The sequence below is a fragment of the Parasteatoda tepidariorum genome, chromosome 7 (genome assembly GCF_982258835.1).
Source record: "Parasteatoda tepidariorum strain Cologne lab strain chromosome 7, Ptep-v5.0, whole genome shotgun sequence".
Lineage (NCBI taxonomy): Eukaryota > Metazoa > Arthropoda > Arachnida > Araneae > Theridiidae > Parasteatoda > Parasteatoda tepidariorum.
Genome location: NC_141761.1, coordinates 80371356 through 80397603, shown reverse-complemented (window position 1 = coordinate 80397603; position 26248 = coordinate 80371356). Strand labels below are relative to the sequence as shown.

The 26248-nt window shown below is 30.4% G+C and overlaps 1 protein-coding gene across 3 annotated transcripts in view; it reads left to right on the top strand.

Annotated features, from left to right (window-relative positions):
- LOC107457096 (uncharacterized) overlaps window positions 1-25573 on the top strand; it is a 70259-nt gene extending 44686 nt beyond the window's left edge. Inside the window, exons 2-5 of one of the 3 annotated variants that reach the window (XM_016075160.3) lie at window positions 19803-19923; window positions 21842-21960; window positions 24007-24154; window positions 25239-25573. In XM_016075160.3, coding sequence (XP_015930646.2) covers window positions 19803-19923; window positions 21842-21960; window positions 24007-24154; window positions 25239-25404 — 554 coding nt within the window. In that variant the 3' untranslated portion in view covers window positions 25405-25573. Of the gene's footprint in view, window positions 1-1957; window positions 2086-6543; window positions 6692-8411; window positions 8793-19802; window positions 19924-21841; window positions 21961-24006; window positions 24155-25238 lie in introns of those variants that run through there. The other 2 variants (XM_087168135.1, XM_087168136.1) reach the window with 2 other exon arrangements.
- Window positions 25574-26248: the final 675 nt, after the last annotated feature.

The following is a 26248-nucleotide window of genomic DNA, read 5'->3' as shown; positions in this document are numbered from 1 at the left end:
CATCGGCGACAAATATCATCCGGAAAGGCACGTAAAATTTTTGGAGCTAAAACGCGCCCGTAAGCGTTGATATCCTCTCCTAAAGCCGTTAAAGCGTTTAGTCTTCTGTTGCATTCTATAAATACTTCATTCAATGCAATAGGAGTGGGATTACGTATTGGCGAAATATTTTCCAAAAAGTCTAAATGGGCTTGAATTATTCTGTTCTTGTCGCCATATCGGTTTTGAAGAAGAGCTTTTGTAGTTTCATATGTGCTGGCACTAACACTGATTCCGTCAACTAACCGTCTTGGTTCATCTTCTAAATATCCTCGCAAAAACACATGTTTATCAATTAATGATAGACTATTATTATCGTCAATAGAAGATTTAAATTGTTCCCAGAAACACTGCCATTGTTCAATATCACCTCGAAAAGTATCGAGTTTAATAGTAGGAAGTTTCACTGTGTGAGATTGTGAAACGGGTAATTGCATAACGGGTACTTGTGTAACAGGCATTTGAGAAACGGTTACTTCTGGCGATTGTAAAGTATTATATTCAAAATTAGTTCTACTACCAAATTTTTTTGCTTTAAAGATAGAGAACTCGGCATTATCCACGTATTCTTCACATTGAATAATATCATTGTCATAATCATCATCTGTTAATAAACTATGTATGTCATTATCCAATTTCTTCATTTCTAACAAGCAATCGGAAAGCCGATGACTAATATATTCGACATTTTCATTTAAAGTGTCAGAGGTTGCAGAAAGATCGGAATTTAATTGAGTAATAAATCGAGTAACATTACCTCGCACTGTTCTTCTTTTTCTTTTCAAAAGTGCCAGACTATCGCCAAGTTCTTTATCGTTTGGTTTCTCCATCATTGAGTAATACTGATGTTTGAAGTTTCGTTATTTTTTAAAAGAGTGGCTGCGTAAATTATTCATCTGATTCGTATTTAATTTTAAACCGAGTTGTTTCGGCACCAAAATGTGTTGGTTGTAAACGTAAATGTTTCTAATTACAATCAACACTAAAACAAGTATCTCATAGAACAAACTCTTTTACTATCACGAAAGTACACAAAGAATATATACATGTTGCCAACAAAAGAATAATGTAAGAAATAATATAATAAATAATCACCGCATCTGCGTTCACGCAGTTGCGTCTGGAACAATCTGTGTGCGTCGATTTACAAGCAAAAATATTTCAGACATAAAACTAAATTTCGAATTTATATTTTACGTTTCGAAAACTGATTATCGGAAAACATTGTTTTTTTTGCTTTTATTTAATGTAAGAATAAAATATATTAAAGAAATAGAATCTGCAAAAGAGAAGGTAGGTAAAGAGTGGACACAAGAATAGTTGTGGGGGGGGGACATGATGCGTGAGCAGAGAGTCGTAAGAAAGAGTGTAGTCACATATGAAAAGTGTTCAAAAAAATTAGTCTTCAATTTAGTGATCGTGCATATTCTTTATTCTGTTAAAAAAACTCTAGTGATTCAAAGGCAAAAAATTTTAAAATCCTATGCTAGAAACATTACTTTCTACTTTTTGTTACATTGAGAAGCCCTATTAAAATTGAGTTATCTCGTTGTATATTAATTAAAAAAGAAAAAAAGAATAAAAGATTTTTTTTAATCATATTGCTCAAAACGTAATCCCAAAAATTGAAATTGCTTTAAAATTATTTGAATTAAATTATAAAGACGGAAATAAAAAACAATTAAAGGCATTTTTTATTAAAAAATATGACTTCCAAAATTAATTATGGAAAAATTGAACCAATAAAGTAGTTTTTATCTGAAGCATAGTGACACTTAAGGTCATATTGAGACACCCAGTAATCAATCGATTTCATCTGGAAAAAAATTTATGTTTGTTTTTAAAACTTGAAGATTTAGAAAAAAATTTGAATTTAGAATGAAAATATTCAAATTATTTATTTATTTATTATTTTTAGAATAGCGAGGACTACTGAAAACTGTTTGAGATCACTCGCTGATGATTGTCTAGATGAGAGTGAAATAGCTCAACTAGACGGCTCATTTCGTGTAGCAAACGCCATAAGGGTAAAATGCCGAGAAACAGGTATGGTGTTCATGACTGTACATGAGAAAAGTATGTGTCTCATAGATGAGAAAAACATGTGTCTCACAGATGAGAAAAACATGTGTCTCATCAGAAAAATACGTGTAGTTTGAAAGATGACTTCATGTGACTTCATGTTCGAATGATGACTTCTACGAGGCTCCACCAATGCATGCTAACGCTCGTTCGCCCCCAGAACTGCTTTCGTAGTTCATTTCGAATTGCTTTGCTCGGTCAATTGGATAAATTTTTTTCATCCAGCTTTGCACACTTTTTTGAAGACTTAAGTTTTGAAAAAATAGTTCATAAAACTTTTTTCTCCACTAAACTCTAAATGTGTATTAAAAATAATTATTAAAAATTAGTCATGCAAGAAATTATTTTTGGATAAGCGAATTTTTTTATTGTGCGCAAAAAATTTTTTCAATTCGTTAAAAAAGTTCTCGAAATATGGTGAATTAAGAAAAAATCTAAATTAGCATTAACGGGTCAAACATTTGACCACTCTTCTGACCGAATTTATAGAACCTTATTTCCAGAATGCGGCTACCTCTTATACTTTGCCAGTTATGAAAAGAAAGTATGTTTTTGAGTCTGAATTCGTTTCTTAAAATATTAATTAGCATACTTGAGCCCCCCCCCCTAGAACCATTAAGAATGAGTCCTAGAACGGGAAGATCCGATCATTAGCTCAAAAGTTATACAGGATGGTTCATTTTTTCTGGTATATTGTACTGTAAAAATATTTTTACATTTTAATTTGCATTTATTAATATTGAGAACAGAAATCTATTGTACCTATTACGGAGAGAATGCTTTTATTATACTGTTGGTAAAAATCTTAGCATTGGAAGATTTTCATGTTTTTCTTATCATGTAACTCAAATGCCGTGTGATTGCAATAAAACAAAAAATACCCAGCATGAAAACGAATTTATTTTAAAACTTAAAAAAGTTAATTTTATTTGCTCTGAAAAGAAATCCCATGTGTCAGGAATCCCCCCTCATTAATTGTTTTTCTGGTCTTCATTAAAAAACCTTAATCATCTCGGCCGCACTGATTTTTCCTGTAATAATTTATGGCATCAGTCCTGTAATAGTTCCCTTTTTTTTATATTATCTTAAAAAAAATACTTCATTAGAAACTTCATTCACTCTACAAAGAAAACTGATCTTGTGTGATATTTTACACACGATTAGTTAAGTTTTTCTTTTCAGTATGTGTAAGATTTTTAAACTTACTGAATCGCTTTGTTTCATCTGTAGACTTTAGGTCCCAAATTTATAGCCTTATTGTTCCTAAAGAATTATTGAACGTGAAAATAGTAATCTAGAAGCAGATTTTTTAGTGACTTTGAATACAATATAAGCGTTAATGCAAAAGGCAATGTGAAGGGAAAATAAAGAGATATTCACAGTATGTAGAAAATCAATCACACAATTTAATTGATACTTTACATTTCAGTCTTCTTTATATTTTTGTCACATAAGCATAAAAATCATATTGACTGGGAATAGCAATTTAATTTTTTTTAAAAAATCAGCATTATATATATATATATATATATATATATATATATATATATATATATATATATATATATATATATATATATATATATATATATATATATATATATATATATATATATATATATATATATATATATATATATATATATATATATATATATATATATATATATATATATATATATATATATATATATATATATATATATATATATATATATATATATATATATATATATATATATATATATATATATATATGTATATATATATGAAAATTGCAACACCATGAAGGACTTACGCGAGTGAGCTGAAATTTTCAGGAAATGCAAAGTAGAGCATGATATGCAAATGATTAGAATTTCAGACCCGTAGCGCAAGCGTATGCTGAGCAGCACCCTCTGAACGGCGGATAGATCCGAATAAATAGACGGCTGTAGCCAATCGAGTATGGTTATCGGTGGTTACCTGCTAGTGGTAAATGTTAGCTTAGTCATTACTTATGCCTATTCGACGAAAGAGAGCGAGGTTTCAACAACTTACGGAGTTTAAACGGGGAGAATCATCGGCCTTCGTGAAGCTGGATTATCTTATCGTGCAATAGCCGCTCGTGTGCAGCGTAACAGCAACACAGTGATGCGTGTTTGAAAGCAGTAAATGGACGAGTGTTGGACAACTCGGAAATCCGGGAGTGGACCCTGAAATGCCACGTCAGCTCGCGATGATAAACACCTGTTCGGCGTTACGCTAATGGACCGTACGGCTCCCTCTAGACAACTGGCAGCACGATGGTCAATAGTTACAGGTGTTTCATTGTGTGCTTTATTAATTCGTAGGCGTCTACTGCAGCGTGGACGGCGTGCAAGGACTCCTTTATACAGGATCGCCCTCACACTAAACCTTCGCCGCCTGCGGCAGCAATGGGGCAACCAGCATAGGAACTGGCTTGCTGATTGGCAGCGTGTCGTGTTTTCTGATCAATCTCGCTTCAATTTGGGGTACCATGGTGGCCGCATTCGTGTCAGACGTAATACTGGTGGTGAACGCCATCTTCCGGAGTGCGTTATCGAACGCCACAGTGGACGAACACCAGGGGTTATGGTCTGCGGTGACATAGCATATCATGGACGATCTCAATTGCTACGAATTGTGAGTAATCTGAACAGCAACCGGTACATCAGTGAAGTTCTACAGCCCCAAGCTGTTCCCTTCCTTCAAGCCTTGCCAGGTGCTGTATTTTAACAGCACAATGACCACCCTCGTATTGCTAGGACTGTTCAATCCTTCCTTGCATCGCGACAGGTACAACTTCTTCCTTGGTCGGCGTATTCCCCGGATATGTCGCAGATAGAACATGTGTGGGATTTCGTTGGTCGGCGTCTCGCTCGTAATCCTCGTCCTGTTGCTTCTACAGACGAACTTTGGGAATGCATACTAACAGTATTGAATTCTCTTCCTCAGACAGACATTCAAAATTTGCTTGAGTCCATGCCACGTCATGTAGCAGCACTTATTGCGGACCGTGGTGGTTTTGATCTCTTGTTATTGCTTGTTTGCTTTGAAAGTTTATTCATTTATTTGTACTACTACAGCTCAACTGAGTATTAAATTTCATTCAATTATGAAGATTCCTTCATGGTGTTGCTATCTTCACAACCATGCGTTTATTTCTTCACGCTTCATTTTGTTTTGCTGTGCAGAAACTATAAGACTTTGAAATTTCACATAATGATGGAGTCTAGAAAAATGCATAAGGTTTAAAGCGGATATATATATATATATATATATATATATATACATATATATATATATATATATATATATATATATATACATATATATATATATATATATATATATATATATATATATATATATATATATATATATATATATATATATATATATATATATATATATATATATATATATATATATATATATATATATATATATATATATATATATATATATATATCCGTTATAGTTGATTCAAAGTTAACTGATACATCTAACTTGTAATCAGTTTTTAGAACTCTTCTTCTCTATATCTTAAGGATAAATCGCTCTTCTAATTAAGATCAAACTTAGGTCAAGAATTTTCTGGAAGAATTTACTGAAATATTGTTTTTGTAACGGACACTTTTGTTTGCTGACCTCTAGAAAGTTTGGAAGCATATAAACTATAAAACTGAAGATTACAAGAGGAAACAATTAGCTTATAGCTTACATGGCGAGAAAAACTTGAACCGAGATAGCCTGGTAGGTAGGGCACTGGGCCCTTGTCCAAGTGGTAGTGGGTTCGATCCCTGCCGGCCGAAGACTGTGTTGTAAATGGTGAATGAGCACGTTAAATCTGTCGATTCTCAAAGTCGTCCATGTTCCCATAGCAAATCAATACCTATGGGGGTATTGGATATGAGATCGATCGTTCTCTGATTCAGGTCAAAATTACGATCTGTGGATGAATGAATGGATGCAGGAATGGGTCTACCCTATAAACTGGTGTGACGTATGGTTGTGTCAGAAGTCGAATTCTTGGCCATAGATGGCGCCACTTGAAAACAAGAACAATCGCACCCCCTCTGCCTTAATGGCATACATCAACAACAACAACACAATCATGTGGACTGAAAAGCAAAGCGTAGAGAAGGCGGAACCTCCTAGTAAATTAACTACAGAATTGACACAACAGTCTGTAACTGGTGGGTCATGGAGGTTAAGTCTTCAGAATGTCGTGGCCAGTTGTATGGTTGTGATACCGTGGTTAGAATTGTGAGCAAACCCCCTTTATTTCTCAGACAAGCTGATACCCATTTGCTTTTTAAGCCGACATTAGGAATCGAGCCCCATTCCATTAAGAAAAAACCTCCAAGTGTATTAAAAAGTTTTATATTTATGCTGTTGTTTCATTAATTATTTCAGAAACAAATGAGATTGATGATGAGACAAATGAAGTTTGTATACAGGACAATAAAGATTACATACTGGGTTGCCTTAGAGAAAATCAAATGAGGGCATTGTCACACTTTTCTCGTCAAAGAAATCCAAATGAAAATGATGTCAAGTGCACGTAAGTATACACTAAACACGTATTTGAAAATTCGTTTGCTTGTTAGAGATAAAAGGGTTATTTCCCTAGAAAACTATTACTTTCAGTACAGTTAGGATTATATACTAATAATTAACAACTTCATACTCAATTTGTCAAAATATAAATCTTTTGAAGATATTGGTTAGTAAAAGTTATAGAACTTAATTTACATCGCACTAAAACTGCACAATGGGTTATTGGCGAGGGCCTGGAAAATCTACCCTGAGGAATAACCCTGGCTGAGGTAACCTGCCCTGACAAAGCTATCACAACTTTGGTGCTCCTTACAGTAGATGGCGTCCTGACCAGCGTCCAAAGTCGATCACTTTACTGTAGAACTATTAAACGAGGACCGATGTCACATATTCTCTGTCCTCTCCTAGGCTTATCATACTAGTCATCAACCCGCTCACTGACGGACACCATTAATGCTTGACTTCGATAATCACCCGGAAACCTTGTCATACAATTAGTTCACAATGGGACAAAGATATTGTTTAATGGTTTGAAATTTATACAGCTAGGTACGACCTGATAGATACATGTAAGAATTGTGTATATATTTAGTACCAATTAAAAACACCAATTTACGTAATACCATTAATACCTATTACTAAATTCAATGAAGCATCACTGGTGTTGGTAATAATAATGAGATTGGTTTTCCTATACACTGTTAGAAATTTCTGGGGAAAAATGGTTAAATAACAATTTATTGAATGGTTATTTTACCATATTTAATGACAACAGTCAAATAACCATAAATGAAAAAGTTATCAAACTGTTGAGTTTGAGAAAAAACTGTTTATTAACTGCTTTCACCTAATACGGTTGAACAACAAGAATTTTATCGCACCAACTGGAACCACCTAATGAAGCTACTTAGTTCTTTGCAAAAGCGTACATATCATAGCCGAACGGGCTTATCTGTCAATCTCATGACCGGCAGAACTGCAGTTCGAGTCCTACTATTGACACCACAATATTTCCTCAATTCCCTTCAACGCGTAAAGAATTTCCAGTTTCCGGCACTCTCCACAACGAAACCCTACGAACATCCGTGCTCCTATGACTAGTTAAAAAAATTTTTTTTCTTACGTTTTTGAAAAATGTTAGTTGTAAATGGTTAAAAAACTGTGTAGTTTTGTATTAATTGTTTTATAAGAATAATTTTTGTAAATGTTTTCAAAACATAAAAGAAGAAAAATTTCTTTACCGTAAACTTTACGGGTAATAGGATGGACAGAGAGTTGCCAATTATTTTAAAATAATTTTAGTAAGAATTTTAGTAAGAAAATTTTAACAGTGTATGGATAAGTATCTTCGCTGTATTAATTTAGTTTTTTAGGACAAAATTATTTTTAATTAAATTTTTCAAGTTTGGACGTGGAATCATCATCTACTTAAATGGACGACTCACACACGCAATTCATTTGATTTATTTTTATTTAGATAAAAAATTAAAACGTGTAAAGGGGAAAAAAGATATGTTTATGAAAAAAATGCTCATAACTCCACAAACAAAAGTATTTAATTTTCAAAAATATTTCAATATTTTGCATGTTATGAATATTTATTTCAAAACGCATCAGTAAATCTGTTGTGCGCCTACAGTCAATTACAGCGTTTGAAGTATTTATTCTTATTATGATAAGTATATAGAAACAAATTCTAAAAGACTTTTCATTTACCTATATAGGGTATACAACTGGATGGCTGATTGTGGGATTGAGCGCGTAATTGAAAAGTGTGGTGCTGGAGCAGGTGATGAAATGCGAGAAGAGTTGAACAATCCTCCAACAGAAATAAAAGAAGCGTGTCTTGCTGTAAATCGACCTCTCCGAATTCGAGCTCCTCGATTTTAAAATGCTCTTTCTTCAGGAAATAGGAAATCGAAGTTAGATCTTTTTGGGTTAATATATGTTATTTTTCTATTGTATCCCTCTTATGTAGGAAAAACAGTATCTATTTGTGCAAAACAAACTTAAATGTATAATAAATTTCTAAAACATTAAAAAAATAGTTGCACATCGTTTTCATTTTTTGCACATCGTTTATAATAAAATATTTCAAAAGCTTTGTTGAGCTGTTTTTATCACTACACTTAAATAATTTCACAGTTAAAGTATCAGCTATAAATTTTAAGAAATAAACACTTACAGCAAAGAGATAAAAAAAAAATAGATTCTTTGAATGTACTGATAAATACTGATAATTACTAATAGATACATGAGGCAAAATAGAAATAAAAAATACCCGAGAACCAATGAACTTTTTATCGCACCTAATACCATTTGAACTTCAAGTATCTAAATTAAGTGGTATTGGAAACTAATACAGACACAGAAAAAGGAAAAGGAAGGCGAGAAAAGGTCGAAAAGTTCTGCGTAGCACCATGGAGCAGTGAAATGTGATTGAAAGATTAACCACTTGAAGGGCAATATTTTTTAAAGCTTGTAATAGGCTATTTACAGCTAGGTCAAATTCTCTTAAAACGCAAACCCAACCATTCTCCTATCGCTTTTTTCCGAAACTGAGGTGGTTAAAATACCAAGCTTACAGACTGCTACAAAGAAGAATACAGGTGTTTCATGCCCAGATTAAAAAACCTCAGCAATTACAAGTCAAACATTCAAAAGACTATTGTTTCTGTATTTGAGAAAATACAAATGAAAAAAAAAATCATAATAAAATTATAATTCTTTTTTTAGACACTTTCAAACTCACATCATTTTTCTAGCTTTTAAGATTTATCAAACTTCTTTAACAGAATCTAAGTTCAGTAAAAACACGTTTTGGGGTTTGCCTGGTCGACTGGTTTTGCTGTTTCCCCAAACTAGCGTGGCGGTAGAAGTTTCGCATCCCGGTGCCGCCACAGAGTCATTTTTGTGGTGTGCCTCTCATTTGTGCAATCTGTTTTTCAACTCGAGACGGGCTTATAAGTTTCACTTAACACAGAAGCATGCGTATAGCAGTAAATAAAATAAATAAACAAGTAAAATAAATAAATAAAATGAAATATGTTAATTCATTTAAAAAAAATAATAAATTAAATTAAATAATAAAATTAAATAAAATACAGCGTATCTGTCAAGTTCATTCACAATGAAAAAACAGTGAGCTCACTATATGTATTGCAAACAACATTTTTTTGACCGAAATTCGTTAGCCTAGCCAAATGTTTAAAATTTTAAAACTGAAGGGATAAAATTTGTTGACTGATGCTTTCTATAATTTTTTTAATGTTAGAACAAATCCTAATTATTTTAATTTATAATCGAAAAATTTCACTTTTTTGAAATTTTTTAAAAATATTCACTTGGAAAACTGACTGAAAGTAATCGAAACCAAATAAACGGGAATTACCATTTATTAACTTAGGTACTTTTTAAAACGCAAAAAAAAGATCAGAATGTAACGGAAAAGGGATGGGTTTATTCAAAAAGTTTCCTTGATAATGAATTGGTCTCAATTCGGGGTCCAGGTGTTTTCTTGTTATCTGGGTTGGGTTTAAAATTACAAGTCTATGGTGTTGAACAGAACACTGATTGCCGCAAATCAATTTTGGGTAAATTAAAAAAAAAATCATGTAATTATAATTCTTATAATTTGAATAAAATGCTTATTTTTTTTATTCTATTTATTTATTTATTATTGTAATATCGTGAAGCTGATGTTGTAAGAATATCTTTAGAAAATGATTTAGAACTATCTATTATCAGTAATTTTAATTTGGTCAGCAGCATTTATCAGAAATTTCGAATCTAAAATAGTTCCTTGAAGTCATAACTATTTTCTCAATATGTCTTGACTTGCGCGAAAATTGCTTAAAATTTGATTTTTTTTCCACTTTTTATTTATTATTTTTATTAAACAGAATTTTTTATTTTCCTGAACCATGAATTGAACATGTAAAATTGATAAGATATTTAGGGGAGTGAATCAATAGCAAAATGACATGAAAATAGTTCAGAGATAAGAGATAATCACAATCTTGTCAACTAAGGTGGTCTTTCTACACTTAGGGAGGGTAATTACCCTCCTGAAGTCAGTAACAGTACTAAAGAAATTGGAATCACAAAAGAAGGAAAATGTTATAAATCAAATCTTTGACAGAAAAATTGTTATACATGCTATTGCACTGGGCAATGAAATCTCTACTGCCTTTCTACATATCCAGTTAATTTTTCCTAGGCGGCTTCTTGTGATTTCTTAAATATGGATCAGTTTCTTAGATGAAGAGGGAGGGGACTTGTAGATAGTAGGGACTTGTAACTAGTAGTTTGAATGTAGAATGTTTGAGTTTTCACAGCAATTACTTCTTACAAAGCAACGGTCAAGGAATTGCGCGTTGGTGAAGGAAAATTGATCGAGTTTTGGAAATCAAAGACCGAACACTCCAAAAGTGGCAATTCGAAGTTTGTCGGTGCCTAAAAACAGCGTTTCTAAGATCGTTTCTAAGTATAAAAATGTAGTAAGTGATGAAAGACAAAGGATAAATGAGAATAATCTGACAATGTACAATACTTTGTACCAAAATTCTGTTCATTTAAATAAAAATATTAATATTGCTTCAAATTCAAAGAAATACTTTTGTTGTGTATTTTTAAGCTTTTTTTATTATTTACGCAATTTCTGTCTTTTGCATCATTTATATAATAAATTTTTTTATGTTTAGAATTTGTGTAATTTTTCAAAATTTCCCGCGAATTTGGGGTCTTTTTTCCTGCGACAAGCTTGCAGCCCTAATGATTATTAGAGACATTTTTTTTATTATCTTACGATAAAGATGGTAAATATAATTTTAAATTTCGAACTTTCCCTTAGAAGAATGTCTCAAAGGAATGCATCTGCTTCAACCTAATCCAAGTCAAAGCTAAATATATATTACTTTGTAAATTCTTAAAACCTTCAGTTAAGCTTTGAAAAAGGTATAAAATAGTTTTTTAATAAGAAGGAGTTGATCAAGAGAAAGAATTAGAAGAAACAGGTGAAAGAAGGAGAAGGAATTTGAGGTTTTATTAACCATATGGTCAGCAAAAAGTCAATTTTATTTGTTTCAGCTTTACTGAAACTTTTGCTTCACTGTTTTTCTTTGACAAGGTAGAAAAAGAGATAAATAAAATTAATTTCCTTGCTATCTGTTATATAGAGGAAAAAAACAAGACTTATGAAGCATCTTTTTCTATCGCGAGTTAATTAAAGATAATAGTGAGGTACATATTGCTGTTTTAAATATTAAACACAGACAAAATAAAAGACATTACTAATGCTAGAGATGGAATAAGAAAAACAGTGTTCCACTTTCTTTGCTATAAGGTAACCTGTTTAAACCCTAAAGATTAATTTTTAGTATGGGAAAATGCAATCATTAAATCAGAAGATCTTCAAGTTGTCCCTTTTTTTCACCCACAGTACATCTTAACATAACTTTGCAAGAAGCACAATTTTCAACTCAATTATTTTAAAAAGTTCGGAACAGGAACTATTTTTTTAAATATTTAGTATGCATAAAGTTATAAACTTGAAAAAAATTAATAATTAAAAATAAACTGCAATACAATACAATAATGATCAATGCAATGCAATATCAGAAGCTATTTTGTATTTACTAATGCAGACAGATGTTTATTAAATATGTCGAAAATAATCAACAAATAATAAAATAAACAAAGCAAATTCTTCTATAATTTATTCCACATTCATATGTTGACTTTTTAAAGAAGTTATTTGTAAATAAACAATAAACTGTAGAGAAAACTCTTTTAAATTTACTGAAAAAAATTTGTCAGCTAGTATGCCTGTGTAAAACTGTTTAATTCACAGAAAGGTAACGTTATTTAAAAACGGATGCCTGTTTTTTAAGCATATATGTGCAGTTGTTTTAACAAAAAAGGAATCTATAAAATATCTGTCAGCATGGTTGTCGGTACGAACTGAAAGCAGAATTCATATGACCAGTCAACGTCAGGACTCGAACCCAGGTAAGGTAAAAATCCGTGGCTAAAATTATTTACTAAAAAGATTTCTTTGTTGATTTATATAATTTTTCCATGTGCAAATCTATTTCGGGCAAATCCATGGCTTAAATCATGTGCAAAACAGGGAATTTATGCTTCTTTCTCTCTTTTATTTTATATTTTTTTCTTAAATAAATATTTTTTTTTCTAAAATTATTTATATTCAACTCTTTTAAATTATCCAGTCTAATATTACCGCGCGCACATCCATTTTCTGGCCCATCCTTGGTAACTAACAAATCAAACTCACTTCAATAATGCAGTAAGAACGCACTTCAAAACAAAACTCCACTAGTTACGATCAATTTGCGCTTTTGTTTTTATATGTTGCAATCTGGCAATCTTGTTACGAAAACATTTTAAATCATTCTTGAAAAATTTCCCGCTCATGTAAGTTCATTTGATTTCACTACGCGCTTTAATGATTACGTTTTATGTTTTATTCTGTTTTTTCATTATATTTTATTTTCTGTTTTTACATGTTAATTCTACTTATTGTGTTCTACTTTATTTTATGTAATTTTTGTAAAGAAATTTTGAGTGCTAAATTTAGCACGGATTTGCCTGAAATGGATTTGGACATGGAAAAATTAACAAAGAAAAAAAATTTTAGTAGATAATTTTAGCCACGGATTTGCCCGAAATGGATTTGCACATGGAAAAAATTTATAAATTAATAAAGAAATTTTTAGCAGACAATTTTACCCACGGATTTGCCCGAAATGGATTTGCACATGGAAAAATTGTATAGATTAACAAAGGAAATTATTTAGTAAAGGAATTTTGGCAATGGATTTCCCCGATGTGGATTTGCACATAGGAAAATTATAAAATTAACAAAGCAAAAAAAAATGCATAGCAAATATATCCACAAAAATATACGATTAATTCAATGATTTTGTATAAAATTTTGTTACTTTAGTTGGATATCCATTGTTATTTATCAAATTTTGAAAGAGTTTATCGATATGTTTTCTGGATAAATAAATATTACTACATATTCTTTTAATTCCGTTCATTTCATTAAAAGTGGTATTTAAATAGATGCTCCTAGAAACATTAGAATTCCAAGTAATTAGTTTATTAATATTAAAATTAAAATCATTTCTTTTATCGTATAAATCAACAAAGCAGATATTTTCATACCCAAATCCAAAAAATTGAAATTAATATTATCATCATGATTACGAAGTAAGATTAATTCCTCAGGGTATATATCACTCAATAAAATAGTAAAATCTTGGAAATTAAAAATAATTAAGTCATCAATATATCTAAAAACAAATTCAATACTAAGAGTATAATTTTTTTCATAATAATGCAAAAATAAGTTAGCTAAGAGAGATGAATAATTAGATCCTTGTGGTATTCCATTAATTTGAAGAGAAATATCCTTTCCATTGTAAAAATAATTACTAAAAAGACAAAAATTAATCAGAATTTCCCAATAATAAAAATCGCAACAAAGGATATTTTTAAAATCATAGTAATAATTCAAAAGGACATCTCTTAGTTTAGAAAGGTGAATGCTATTGAAAAGATCCTGGAAATCAAAAGTCGCAATAGAATTAATCTCATTATAACCGATTAACATATTAGCAGAATGTACTAACATAATACTGCAATAATATTTTTGTTCTTAGTTGAAAACATTGACTTTAAAAAATAAAATAAAGAATGACGAACAATTAAGAAAAAATATATAATTGTTGGTTACATTAAATATTTACTTTGAAATTTACAAAATGTAACCATTATAGATTTTAAACTATAATACAAATTTAATTTGGATGAAATAATATCATAATTTCAAATAATCATAGATTTGTTTCATATAATTGCAACTTATTTTTTTCTGCTACAACTTATACAGCTTTCAAAAGCTACAGTGACACTAACAAATGTTTAGTGAATAAGAAACAGGAAAAAATAAATGTATCTTCATATATCTTCATATATCTTCTATCATCATCTCATATATCTTCATATAATTATAACTTATTATTATTTTTCTGCTACAACTTATACAACTTTCAAATATTTAGTTTTCTAAAACAGAAATAAATTAATCTATATTATTGTCACTCTAGAATAACACTAACGGATTTTTAATGAATAACAAACCAAAAAAAAAGCAGATTGAATTCATATATCTTGATATTATTATTACTTATTATTGTTTTTCTGCTACAACTTATACAACTTTAAAAAATTGAGATTTCTTACATTAATATAAATTAATTTATATTAATTTCACTCTAGATCGTCACTAACGAATGTTTGGTGAATAAGAAACCGGGAAAAAATACATTGAACTCGCATATCTTCAAGAAACATAGATAATTATTTCATGCAATTCGAATTTCAAAAAAAATAATAGAAATTTGTAGATTAAATTTAAATATGAACAATTATGGGTGCAGGTATTAATTAGAAAATGAATAAAATACTTTACTTTATAGGAAGTAGAAAAAAAGAAATAACGACAATTTTAATTAGTCAAACAAATCAGATAAATCTCAAGGATTAGCTAACTTATAATTTAATTAAGGAAACCTGTTTCCGATGTGATCAAGTGGCCCTAATGACTCTTTGATAATGAAATAGCTTCCTAGCATCGGGTCTTAATTTATTGTTACTATATTTTCCATTTATTTCTAGTTGAGATTCTTCAAAATGAACCTGCAAAAATATTTAGAATACTATATTTTTATTTACATTCTTAAATCAAATCACTTTAAAAAATTTTGAGTTTACAATTTTTGAACAAACTCCCATGAAATTTTCCAACACCAAAATTAATTATTTCAGAAATTTAACACAAGACTTTCAAAAAAAAATATATACAGATCCAAAAATATATAAAAGCTCGCTTATTAAATAAATTTTTTATGATAAATGTAAACAAATCTTTAGAACTTCAGGCGATATATTACCACAAATAACTAAAAAGCAAGCTTGAATGAGCCAGGATTACTTGATCTTAGTGAAATAAAATGGAATACAATAAACATATGAACTTTTGAACTATTTTAATGTAAGGGTGAAAAAATAACTAGAAATCAAACTTAATAAACAAAGAATCAAACATTAATAAATAAATTTTACAGGAACTAGAAAAAATTTTGACAACAATCAGAAATTAAGATATTCTCCATAATTTTAAAGTTCACTCATCATTTTTTATAATATTTTATATTCTATAAAAGTACATAACGGCATAATTAGGAAAACTAATATCATTTTAAAAGTGTTATGAATCATTGTAGATATATTAGCATATGATTTGCAGCATAAATAATTCCGTATATTCATAATTCCGAGCATAATAATTCTCTTAATAGTAACTCCGTAATATTTTCCCCAAATAGGTGTAAGACGTACTGAGTAGCTTCCTTATCACTTTCTATCGACAAAAATGGCATTAGCAACTTTTATTACTTTAAATTCTAGAAAAGTGATTAAGCCATTTTAGAAGATTGATTAAGCCATGTTAATAGTTTCTTTGGTAAACCAATTTGACCATTTCAATTCATTGATAATGTTCACAATTAAGTATCCACTACAACTTTATAAAAAGTTACAAGCTTTTAATAAAATTCAGGAGTTTGGAACTGAAAATGTCTAGAACACAGTAAACGGCGCAAAATGCTCATTTTTTAGAAGCCACAGGCCTCGAATATATTCTGGTTTATTTAAAAGAGCCCATCAATGCTATACATGGAGAGAAATTTTTTTATTATAGATCTTCTGAAAACTCTTATAATTTTTTTAGTTAATTATATTAGTTTTTTTTAAATGTTTAATATTCTTTTTTAAAATTATGATTTTTCGAAACGTATTCAAAGGACTGTAAAATTTTTATAGCACTCATAAAAATACAGTGTAACCACGAAATAAGGTATAGAGTATTAATTGTGTATTTGAGCTGTAAGAGAAATGAATTCATATAAAAATTTTCCTGAATTCAAAACTGATTTTTCAGAACTCGAACTACACAGCTATACAATTGCTAAGAAATAAATGATTTTTGAAAAATAGCGTTCTTGACAGCCGAACGATATCAGTAAATTTGAATTTAAAGAGCGTGATAGAGCAGTACTTGTTATCTGTATTAAAGGTAGTGCACACAATCTCTTGATTCCTTCGAAAATTCATAATGTTTGGTATTTGACTGAAATAGCACCATAGGTTGTTGAACTTATTTCTATGAAATTCAGTGTGTTGTTTCAATAATTGTGTGCTAAATGCTAATAACATATCATTTGAGTTCTTTCGATAGTGGATCAGCAGTTAGTCAAATGGAAGCAGGTCGTCAAGTTGGTTTGCATGCACGGAAAGCTGTTCGATGCATTCCTCTCTAATCACGTCATCTACAAGATAGATAACGCTGTGTAAATTGATGATGTCAAATTATATATATATATATATATATATATATATATATATATATATATATATATATATATATATATATATATATATATATATATATATATATATATATATATATATATATATATATATATATATATATATTATATATATATATATATCAAGATGAAGCACACTTTTATGTTTGATCCATAACTTAGAGAGTTTTTTGCACTAATTAATCAGAATATTTAATGTGAGACCCTCGTCTCACATTACAATCCTATCATTACCGTGAGAATCCTATCATTACATCGAGAGTTATTCATTTAAAGGTTTGAAACATTTTATCACTGATATGGTTAAAAAACTATGAATATAAAATTATAAGGTTTCGTAACCATTTACAACTAACAAGCGTTCAAAAGCTTCAAATGAAATTTAACTAGCATTCTGACTAAAATTTAACAGGGGTTTGAAATAAAATTTAACTAGGCATTAGTCTAAAGTTATTTATGACTTTTTGTTAGTTTATAGGCTTACGATTAAGTATGGTTGAGTTATGTTTTCTTAAGTTAACCATAGTATGTTTCTTGAATAGTTTATCTAAAGTCTACATCACTTGTGAGAAATGAGAAGTACTAGTTTTATTGTGTTAGCCAGCTCCGTAAAGCTGCCATCTATTAGTGAATGAGAGTTTGTATTCAAATTATCCCAGGACAAGCATGATATTAGTACATATACTGAAATAATAGAGGAGCTATTGTGGTGTTAGCATAAAATGAAAAAGTACAAATGAACAATCACAATAAGAGTGCGTAGACAACTCCGGACATTTAGTAGAAATTGGGGGAAAGGCTAATCAACGTTAGCATTAAAGCTAACGATTCTCTCCAGAATCAAATACACTGTAAAAATTAGTATATTTTAGTACCAAAAAAGGGGGTCAACTACTTAATAAAAAGTTTATTGAATCATCAAAGATGATTCTTGATGCAATCGAAGATGTATTACAAACCAGAAATAAAATTCCTGAAATAAAAACAAAATCTATGGTCATGAAAACATTCGTTTGGTAATCTTTCCGTTCCTATGATAACGGTTTACCTGAAATTCTGGTCTCCAAAATTATAGTTCTTATTACCACACATTTAGTAAAAAATACAAAATTGGAAGGCAAATTCAACCGAATGCATGGTTTTTATATACTTCTCTAAGGTATCATGATGAAATTACCAAATTTTATATATATAAGTAAATATAAAATTATAAGTAAACCCCAATTTATTGATAATTTTACTAAAATCATTACCTAAGCACTGAGGTTAAAATTATCGATTCCTTTATTGTTCCCAAAGAGTCAGAAATACGGTAAAATTTACCTTATTCTCGTATTATTTACCATACCTTTTTCCTCAGTGTAGAAAGTAGTTGCCACAATTTAGGATGCATACATTCAACAATTTTTCAAATAAAGCTGGTTTGTGACTCAACTTTAAACTCAGCTCCTAGAGAACATTAAAATAAAACAACATTAGGCCAAATGGGAAAGAAGTGTAGAGAATTATATATTGTTAAGTTATTTAGTGTAACAAACATATATAAGCAAATTTACTTTGCCTGACAACTTGTATATCTTAATTACAAAATTAAGGCATGCGAGCCTTTTCTTTAAAAGAGAACTTTAGTTTCTGTGGTTATTCAGCAACGTACAACACGATTACGAACTTGTTTATTTCGAACGATTACGAAATTTTTTTCTCGACATTGACAATCAATTAATTATTTAAGGATGTCGCGAACTTTCCATTCTTTAAAACGTTATTTTTAGAAATGTATATGCCCTTTGATTGTTATGCTTAACGGAAGTATTACATGGAATTATTGAAAAATTCATTTTCTTTTATTTAGAATAAAAAAATGCTAAATTATTCTCTTTTCCTCTACTGAACCATTCTTCTCGAAACCTTTAAAACTCAAGCCAACCTTATTTTGATCTAAAATTATTATTACAATAAATATGTTCCAATTTTTACATTATTTTCATTAAAAAGTTTTCATTAAAAAGTCACTTAAATAAAATCATATTTTCATCATCTTTTCCTGAAATAGTGGTGATTAAATGTTTCAGTCCTGCTATTATCTGTGGAATTGAAATTTCATGCCTTGCCTTAAAGTATATATGAGCCTCATATAATGTTAACTTGAAATAAAATTTTTATTTACAAAGTTGTTTTATTCGAAAAGGTATTACAACCTGTTTTTAGAGTTTTGAGAATAATACCTTTCGGTTTTATCCAAAATGTTATTCTAACTATAGAAAATTAAAGGCTTTAACTCTATAGTAATGAATAATTAAACAAAGACTTAGCTGTGCTGGGTTATTTTTTTACCTATTTAACATAAATGTTAAAATCAGCGAATTCAAGTATTAATCAAATAATAGTTACTTTATATAAAGTAAATACTAACAGCTACCTTTCTCAATTTTCCGAATTTCGAGTCAGTTTTGAAAACCAATTTCGATCATAGAATAGAAAATTATAATCTCTATTATTACTCCATTTGAAACAGCTAAATTGATGGAATTTTGTAATTCCGAGACGATGGAAAAATGAATTAGCGATCGATTCTGAAAAGAAACATAGGAGTTTTGTTACCTATATATGATTTATTATTTTCTATCATTTATCTAGCTGTGGGTGAAATTCAAGCAGAAAGGTGTAGTTCCGTAGTCATTGAAACACGAGCAAGAGAATGCCTTAACAGTATGCTCGAACGGCTTATGGATGAACCATCAGAAACCGAAGCATGCCAGTAAGCTCTTTTTGATCTCTACATAATTCTTATAAAAGTAACGAAAGTCATTTTCAATTCTCATAAGAGAAATCAAACATAATTTCCAGAGAAAGACTTTTTGTAAGAGAAACAATAATCTACCAGACTTCTAGCCCTTGTCATACAGTTGGGTAACTTGCTGCAGACAAATCTACATATGCTGTTTCTTTATTTTGCGAACGGTTTTCGAGAAATAAATTTACCACGGCCAATGAAAAAAACATAATTAACTGAAAAGATTTAGAATCAAGTTTCTTCTCTTTGAAAAAATGACGAGACTTCTATAACTTGTCATACAATTTGATGAATTTTTGTGCTTTTGCTTACAGCTGGGTAACTTGCTGTTGACAAATCGACACATGCTGATTCTTTATTTTTCGAAAAGTAAAATTACCACCCCCAATTAAAAGAAACGAAACATAATTGCCTTAAAAGATTTATTGCAAAATATACAGTAATACTTTTCCTTTTTCTCAGCGTAAAAACCAACGAAATACTAACATTTGTCATACTATAGAAATAGTTTTCAAAATCCAGTATAGAAGTCAGCCACCTGGGAATAGAAATAACGAGTCACATTTGACTGCTAGTCTTCGTCCCTAGGAAAATGTTGACAGGTTAGGAATTTCATTAGACGCAAAAACAGCAACTTCGTGTGCAACTTCGTGTGCAACAAAAAGTGCAACTTCGTGTACAAAAATAGGTGTATTGCTTCGTGGTAATGTGCTTGGCAGCATAAAACAAATCCCACATCCTTAACCATCCACTCTATAAGCCAGATCTTTCTCTCTTCTTGACTATCTGTACTCTAACAGAAAGAAATTTTTGCCAAAGCATCTGTTTCCTACAGACGAAGACGCGTCGTGACATGCAAGATCAATTCCAAGGTGGACCTCAATGATAAGAACCTCTATGATAGCGGACGTTCGAAACTAATTCTATGGTAAATAAACTTTAATATGTCGATGATTCCTAAGTTGAAAACAAAAATAATGCTAATGTAATTGTTTTTGTGATAAATATTTTCAGGCAATTATTTTTTATTTCTTTTTATGGGTCATGGTTAATTTATTATCAGAAAAATCTTTAGAAAGCAAAGCATCTGTGTGCGTCGATTTACAAACAAAAATATTTCAGACAGGAAACTAAATTTCAAATCTATATTTTACGTTTCGAAAACTGATTGTTGGAAAACATCGTTTTTTTGTTTTTATTCAATGTAAGAATAAAATATATTAAAGAAATATCATCTGCAGAAGAGAAGGTAGGAAAAGAGTGGACACAAGAATAGTTGTGGGGGGGGGACATGATGCGTGAGCAGAGAGTCGTAAAAAAGAGTGTAGTCACATATGAAATCTGTTAAAAAAAATTTAATTTTCAATTTAGTGATGGTACAGATTCTCTATTCTATTAACAAAAACTCTAGTGATTCAAAAGCAAGAAATTTTAAAAGCCTATGCTAGAAACATTACTTTCTATTTCTTGTTTCATTGAAGTCCTATTAAAATTGAGTTATCTCGTTCTATATTGATTTAAAATGAAGAAATAATTTATTTTTCCTTAATCATATATTGCTCAAAAAGTAATTCCATCAATTGAAATTATCTTAAAATTATTATATAAAATTATTAGAAATTATAGCGGAAATAGAAACCAATTAAAGACATATTTTTCATTAAAAAATATGTCTTATAAAATTAATTAAAGAAAAATTGAACCAATAGAGTAGTTTTTATCTGGAGCATAGTGACACTTAAGGTCATATCGAGACACCCAGTAATCTATCGATTTCATCTGGAAAAAAATTTCGATTTGTTTTTAAAACTTGAAGATTTAGGAAAAATTAGAATTCAGTATGAAAATATTTTAACTATTTATTTACTTATTAATTTTTTAGAGTAGCGAGGACTTATAAAAACTGCTTGAGATCAATCGCTGAAGATTGTCTAGATGAGAGTGATAGAGCTCAACTGGAAGACGCACTTCAGGAAATCGACAAAAAATGCCGAGAAACAGGTATGGTGTTAGTAACTTTACTTGTGTGAAAGATGACTTCAGATGTGAATTGCCAAATATGTGCATTTATACTAGGAGGCACCACCACTGCTTGCTAACGCTTGTCCGCCCACAGAAATGCTTTAGCAGTTCCTATCATTAGCTTCACTTGGTCATTGAATAAATTACTTTCGTCCTGCTTTGTATACTTTTTGAAGACTTTAGCTTAGAAAAAATAATTCATAAAACTTTTTTCTGAACAAAATTCTAAATATGTATTAAAAATAAAAAAAATAACTAATAAAAAATAGTCATGCAAGAAATTATCTTTGGATAAACAAAATTTTTAATCGCGTGCGCAATTTTTTTCAATTCGTTAAGAGAAGTCTCGTAATATGTTGAAATACGAAACAAGTGAAATTAACATTAACGGGTCAAACCTTTGACAGCTCTCCTGACCAAATTATTACACATTTCCCAGACTGCATTTACCTCTTATACTTTGATGGTCTAGAATCGGAATCCATCGAAAATAAGGTATGTTTATTCAGAGAAAATTAGCTTTTTAGTCTGAATTCTTTTTTTAAAATATCGTCTGTACTAATTAATTAACATATTTGAGGTCATCCACTCGAACTATTAAGTCCTAGTCCGTGAAGAACCAATCTCTAGGCCAAAAAATATTCAGTGTGGTCCGCTTCTTTTTTTACGAGCCGCTTCTTTTTTACGGATTTAGAATAGTTTTAAATAACTGCATGTTCAATGAAATCGCAATTTGAATAGTGTGATATTACTGACGAAAACATTTTAGTTGTAGTTGAAATGAGGGTTAGAATCTTATTATCGTTTAAAAAAACAAGGAAGTTTCATAGTTTTCCTTTTATTGGCTGGTTAATTTTTAGAAAAGGCTGGTTAATTTTTAGAAGTTTCCTTTGAAGGGAAGTTTGTCTTACTGTTTGTCCTCCGAGTCGAGTTCAAAATTACGTAAAGGGAATAAAAATTATAAAGGTGATTCACGCATCCATTCATTCATCCACAGATCGTAATTTTGACCTGAATCAGAGAATGATCGATCTCCTATCCAGTACCCCCAGAGTCATAGATTTTTTATGGGAACATGGATGACTTTGAGACTCGACAGATTTAGCGTGCATCAGTCACCATTTACTTCACGGGAAGTCTTCGGCCGGCAGGGTTCGAACCCACAAACTCTGGAACATGGGCGCCCTATCGGACAGGCTATCCCGGCCTTTTCAACGGCTAAAATAGTTAAAACGTTAAATGGAGCATGGCATCCTAAATTTATTACTTGGCCCAAATTGCCTATAGCAATGATATAAAATGGACCTTCTATGGAATTTATTTACGAGAGTAAGATCTATTTCTCAATTCTTTAAAGAAATGCAAAGCAAAGACGGGATTTGATGAAAGAATCAAGTGAAGTCTTATAAATTACGACAAATATCGGCAGTAAAATTACCTATACAAACTAAACTGCTAGAAAAAATATTTCCAGTGACAATTTGATCAAACTTTGTCGTCGTTCAGCGAATTTGAGATGAATTTTTAGGTTCTTTCTTCCTCTGAACTCAGAGACTTGTTAAATTCATTCAATATGACGAGGCAGTCTGAATTTGTAATCAAATGTTGTTTAGTAAGTTGAAACTGTATTTCAACAAGTAAGAAAGCAAACTTTTATCTGTCATAAGTAACAATAAAATGGAATAAGAAAAATCGGACTTTCTCCTTAAATATTAGTTGAACAGCCATAAATGTGAAGTAATCATATGCAGGTTGAAAAGCAAAGCATAGAGAAAGCGAAACCTCCTAGTAAAATAAAACTACAGAATTGACACAACAGTCTGTGGCAACAGTCAAATGGTTGTAATAACGCGGTTAGAATTGTGAGCAAGCCACCTTTACTTCTTAGACAAGCTGATACCCATTTGTTCTTTAAGCCGCCATTAGGAATCGAGCCCCATTCCTCCACTACACATTAAGAAAAAGCCTCCAACTGTATTAAAAAAAAGTTTTATATTTATGCTATTGTTTCATAATTTATTTCAGAAACAAATGAGATTGATGATGAGACAAATGAAGTTTGTAGAGAGAACAATAAAGATTACTTAGTAGGTTGTCTTAGAGAAATTCAAATGAGAGCATTGTCACACTTTTCTCCTCAAAGAAATCCAAATGAAAATGATATCAAGTGCACGTAAGTATACACTATAATTAATTCGTTTGCTTGTAAGAGATAAAAGAGCTATTTCTCTAGAGAACTATTATTTTCAGTACTGTTAGGAAGATATACTAATAATTAACAACTTCATACCTAATTTTTCAAAATGTGAATATTTTGAAGATATTAGTTTGTAAAAGTTATAGAACTTTATTTACGTCGCACTAAAACTGCTCAATTGTTTATTGAGAGGTACTAGAAAAGCTACCCTGAAATACAACCCTGGCTAAGGTAACCTGCCCTGACAAAGCTATCACAACTTTGGTGCTCCTTAGAGTAGATGGCGTCCTGACCAGCGTCCAAAGTCGATCACTTTACGGTAGAACAATTTAACGAGGACCGATGTCACAGATTCTCTGTCCTCTCCTAAGCTTATCAAAATAGTCATCAACCCGCTCACTGACCGATACCATTGATGCTTGAACTTGGTAATCATCCGGAGACCTTGACTTACGATCAGTCCACTAAGGGGCGAAGATATCGTTTTATGGTTCGAGTTTTATACAGCTAAGTACGACCAGATACATGTAAGAATTGTACATGTAAGAATTGTACATGTAAGAATTGCACGCGTATATATTTAGTATCAAATAAAAACACCAATTTACATAATACCATTAATACGTATTACTAAATTTAATAATGCATCATTGGTGTCGGTAATAGTAAAAAGATTTTTTATGGTTTTCCTATATGGATAAGTATCTTCTCTGTATTAATTTAGATTCTTAGGAAAAAATTATTTTTATTTCAATTTTTCAAGTTTTAATGTGGCATCATCTATTTAAATGCACGAGGCTCACACAAAATTCATTTGATTTATTTTTATTTAGATAAAAAATTAAAACATGCAAAGGAAAAGAAAAGTATATATTTGTGAGAAAAATGCTCATATTTTACCAAATAGAAGTATTTATTTTTCAAAAATACTTCAATATTTTGCATGTTATGAATATTAATTTCGAAACACATCAGTAAATTACTGCGTTTGAAGAATTTATTCTTATTATAATATGTATATAGGAACAAATTCTAAAAGACTTTTTATTTACCTATATAGGGTATACCACTGGACTGCTGATTGTGTGATTGAGCGCGTAATAGAAAAATGTGGTACTGGAGCAGGTCATGAAACGAGAGAAGCGTTGAACAATCCTTCAACAGAAATAAAAGAAGCTTGTATTGCTGTAAATCGACCTCTCCAGCTTCTAGCCCCCCGATTTTAAAATGCTCTTTCTGTAGGAAATAGCGAATCGAAATTTGAACGTTTTGGGTTAATATATGTTATTTTTCTATTGTATCCCTTTTATGTATGAAAAAACAGTATCTATGTCAATTGTGCAAAGCAAACTTTAATGTATAACTAATTTCTAAAACATTAAAAAGATAATTGCACATGGTTTCGTTTATATAATATTATAATAAAATAAATCAAAAGCTTTGTTGAGCAGTTTTTATCAATACACTTAAAATAATTTCGCAGTTAAAGTATCAGCTATAAATTTTAAAGAATAAGAACTAAAATGAGAGAGATAAAAAATAGATATCTGGAATGTACTGATAAATACATTCCTCTTTTAAAAAAGCTTTACAATAATTTCTATTAGATGCATGAGGCAAAATAGTAATAAAAAATTCCCGAGAACCAATGAACTTTTCTTCGCACCAAATACTATTTAATCGTAAAGTATCGAAATTAAATGGTATTGGAAACTAATACAGACACAGAAAAAGGATTAAAAAAAACGAGAAAAGGTCTAAAGGTCAAAAAGCTCTATATATCACCATGGTGCAGTGAAATGCGATTGAAAGATTGACTTGAAGGGTAATATTTTTTTAAGCTTGTAATTCTCTTATTCATTCGTAAGCATTCTTTTATCGCTTTTTTTCGAGGTTAAGGTGGTTAAAAGACCAAACTTACATACTGCTACAAAGAAGATTACAGGTGGTTCATGCCCAGATAAAAAAAAAACTCAGTAAATTCCAAGTAAACATAATTGGCTCATTTTTAAAAGGTCAAACATTCAAAAGACTATTGTTTCTGTATTTGACAAAATATTAACGTCTTTA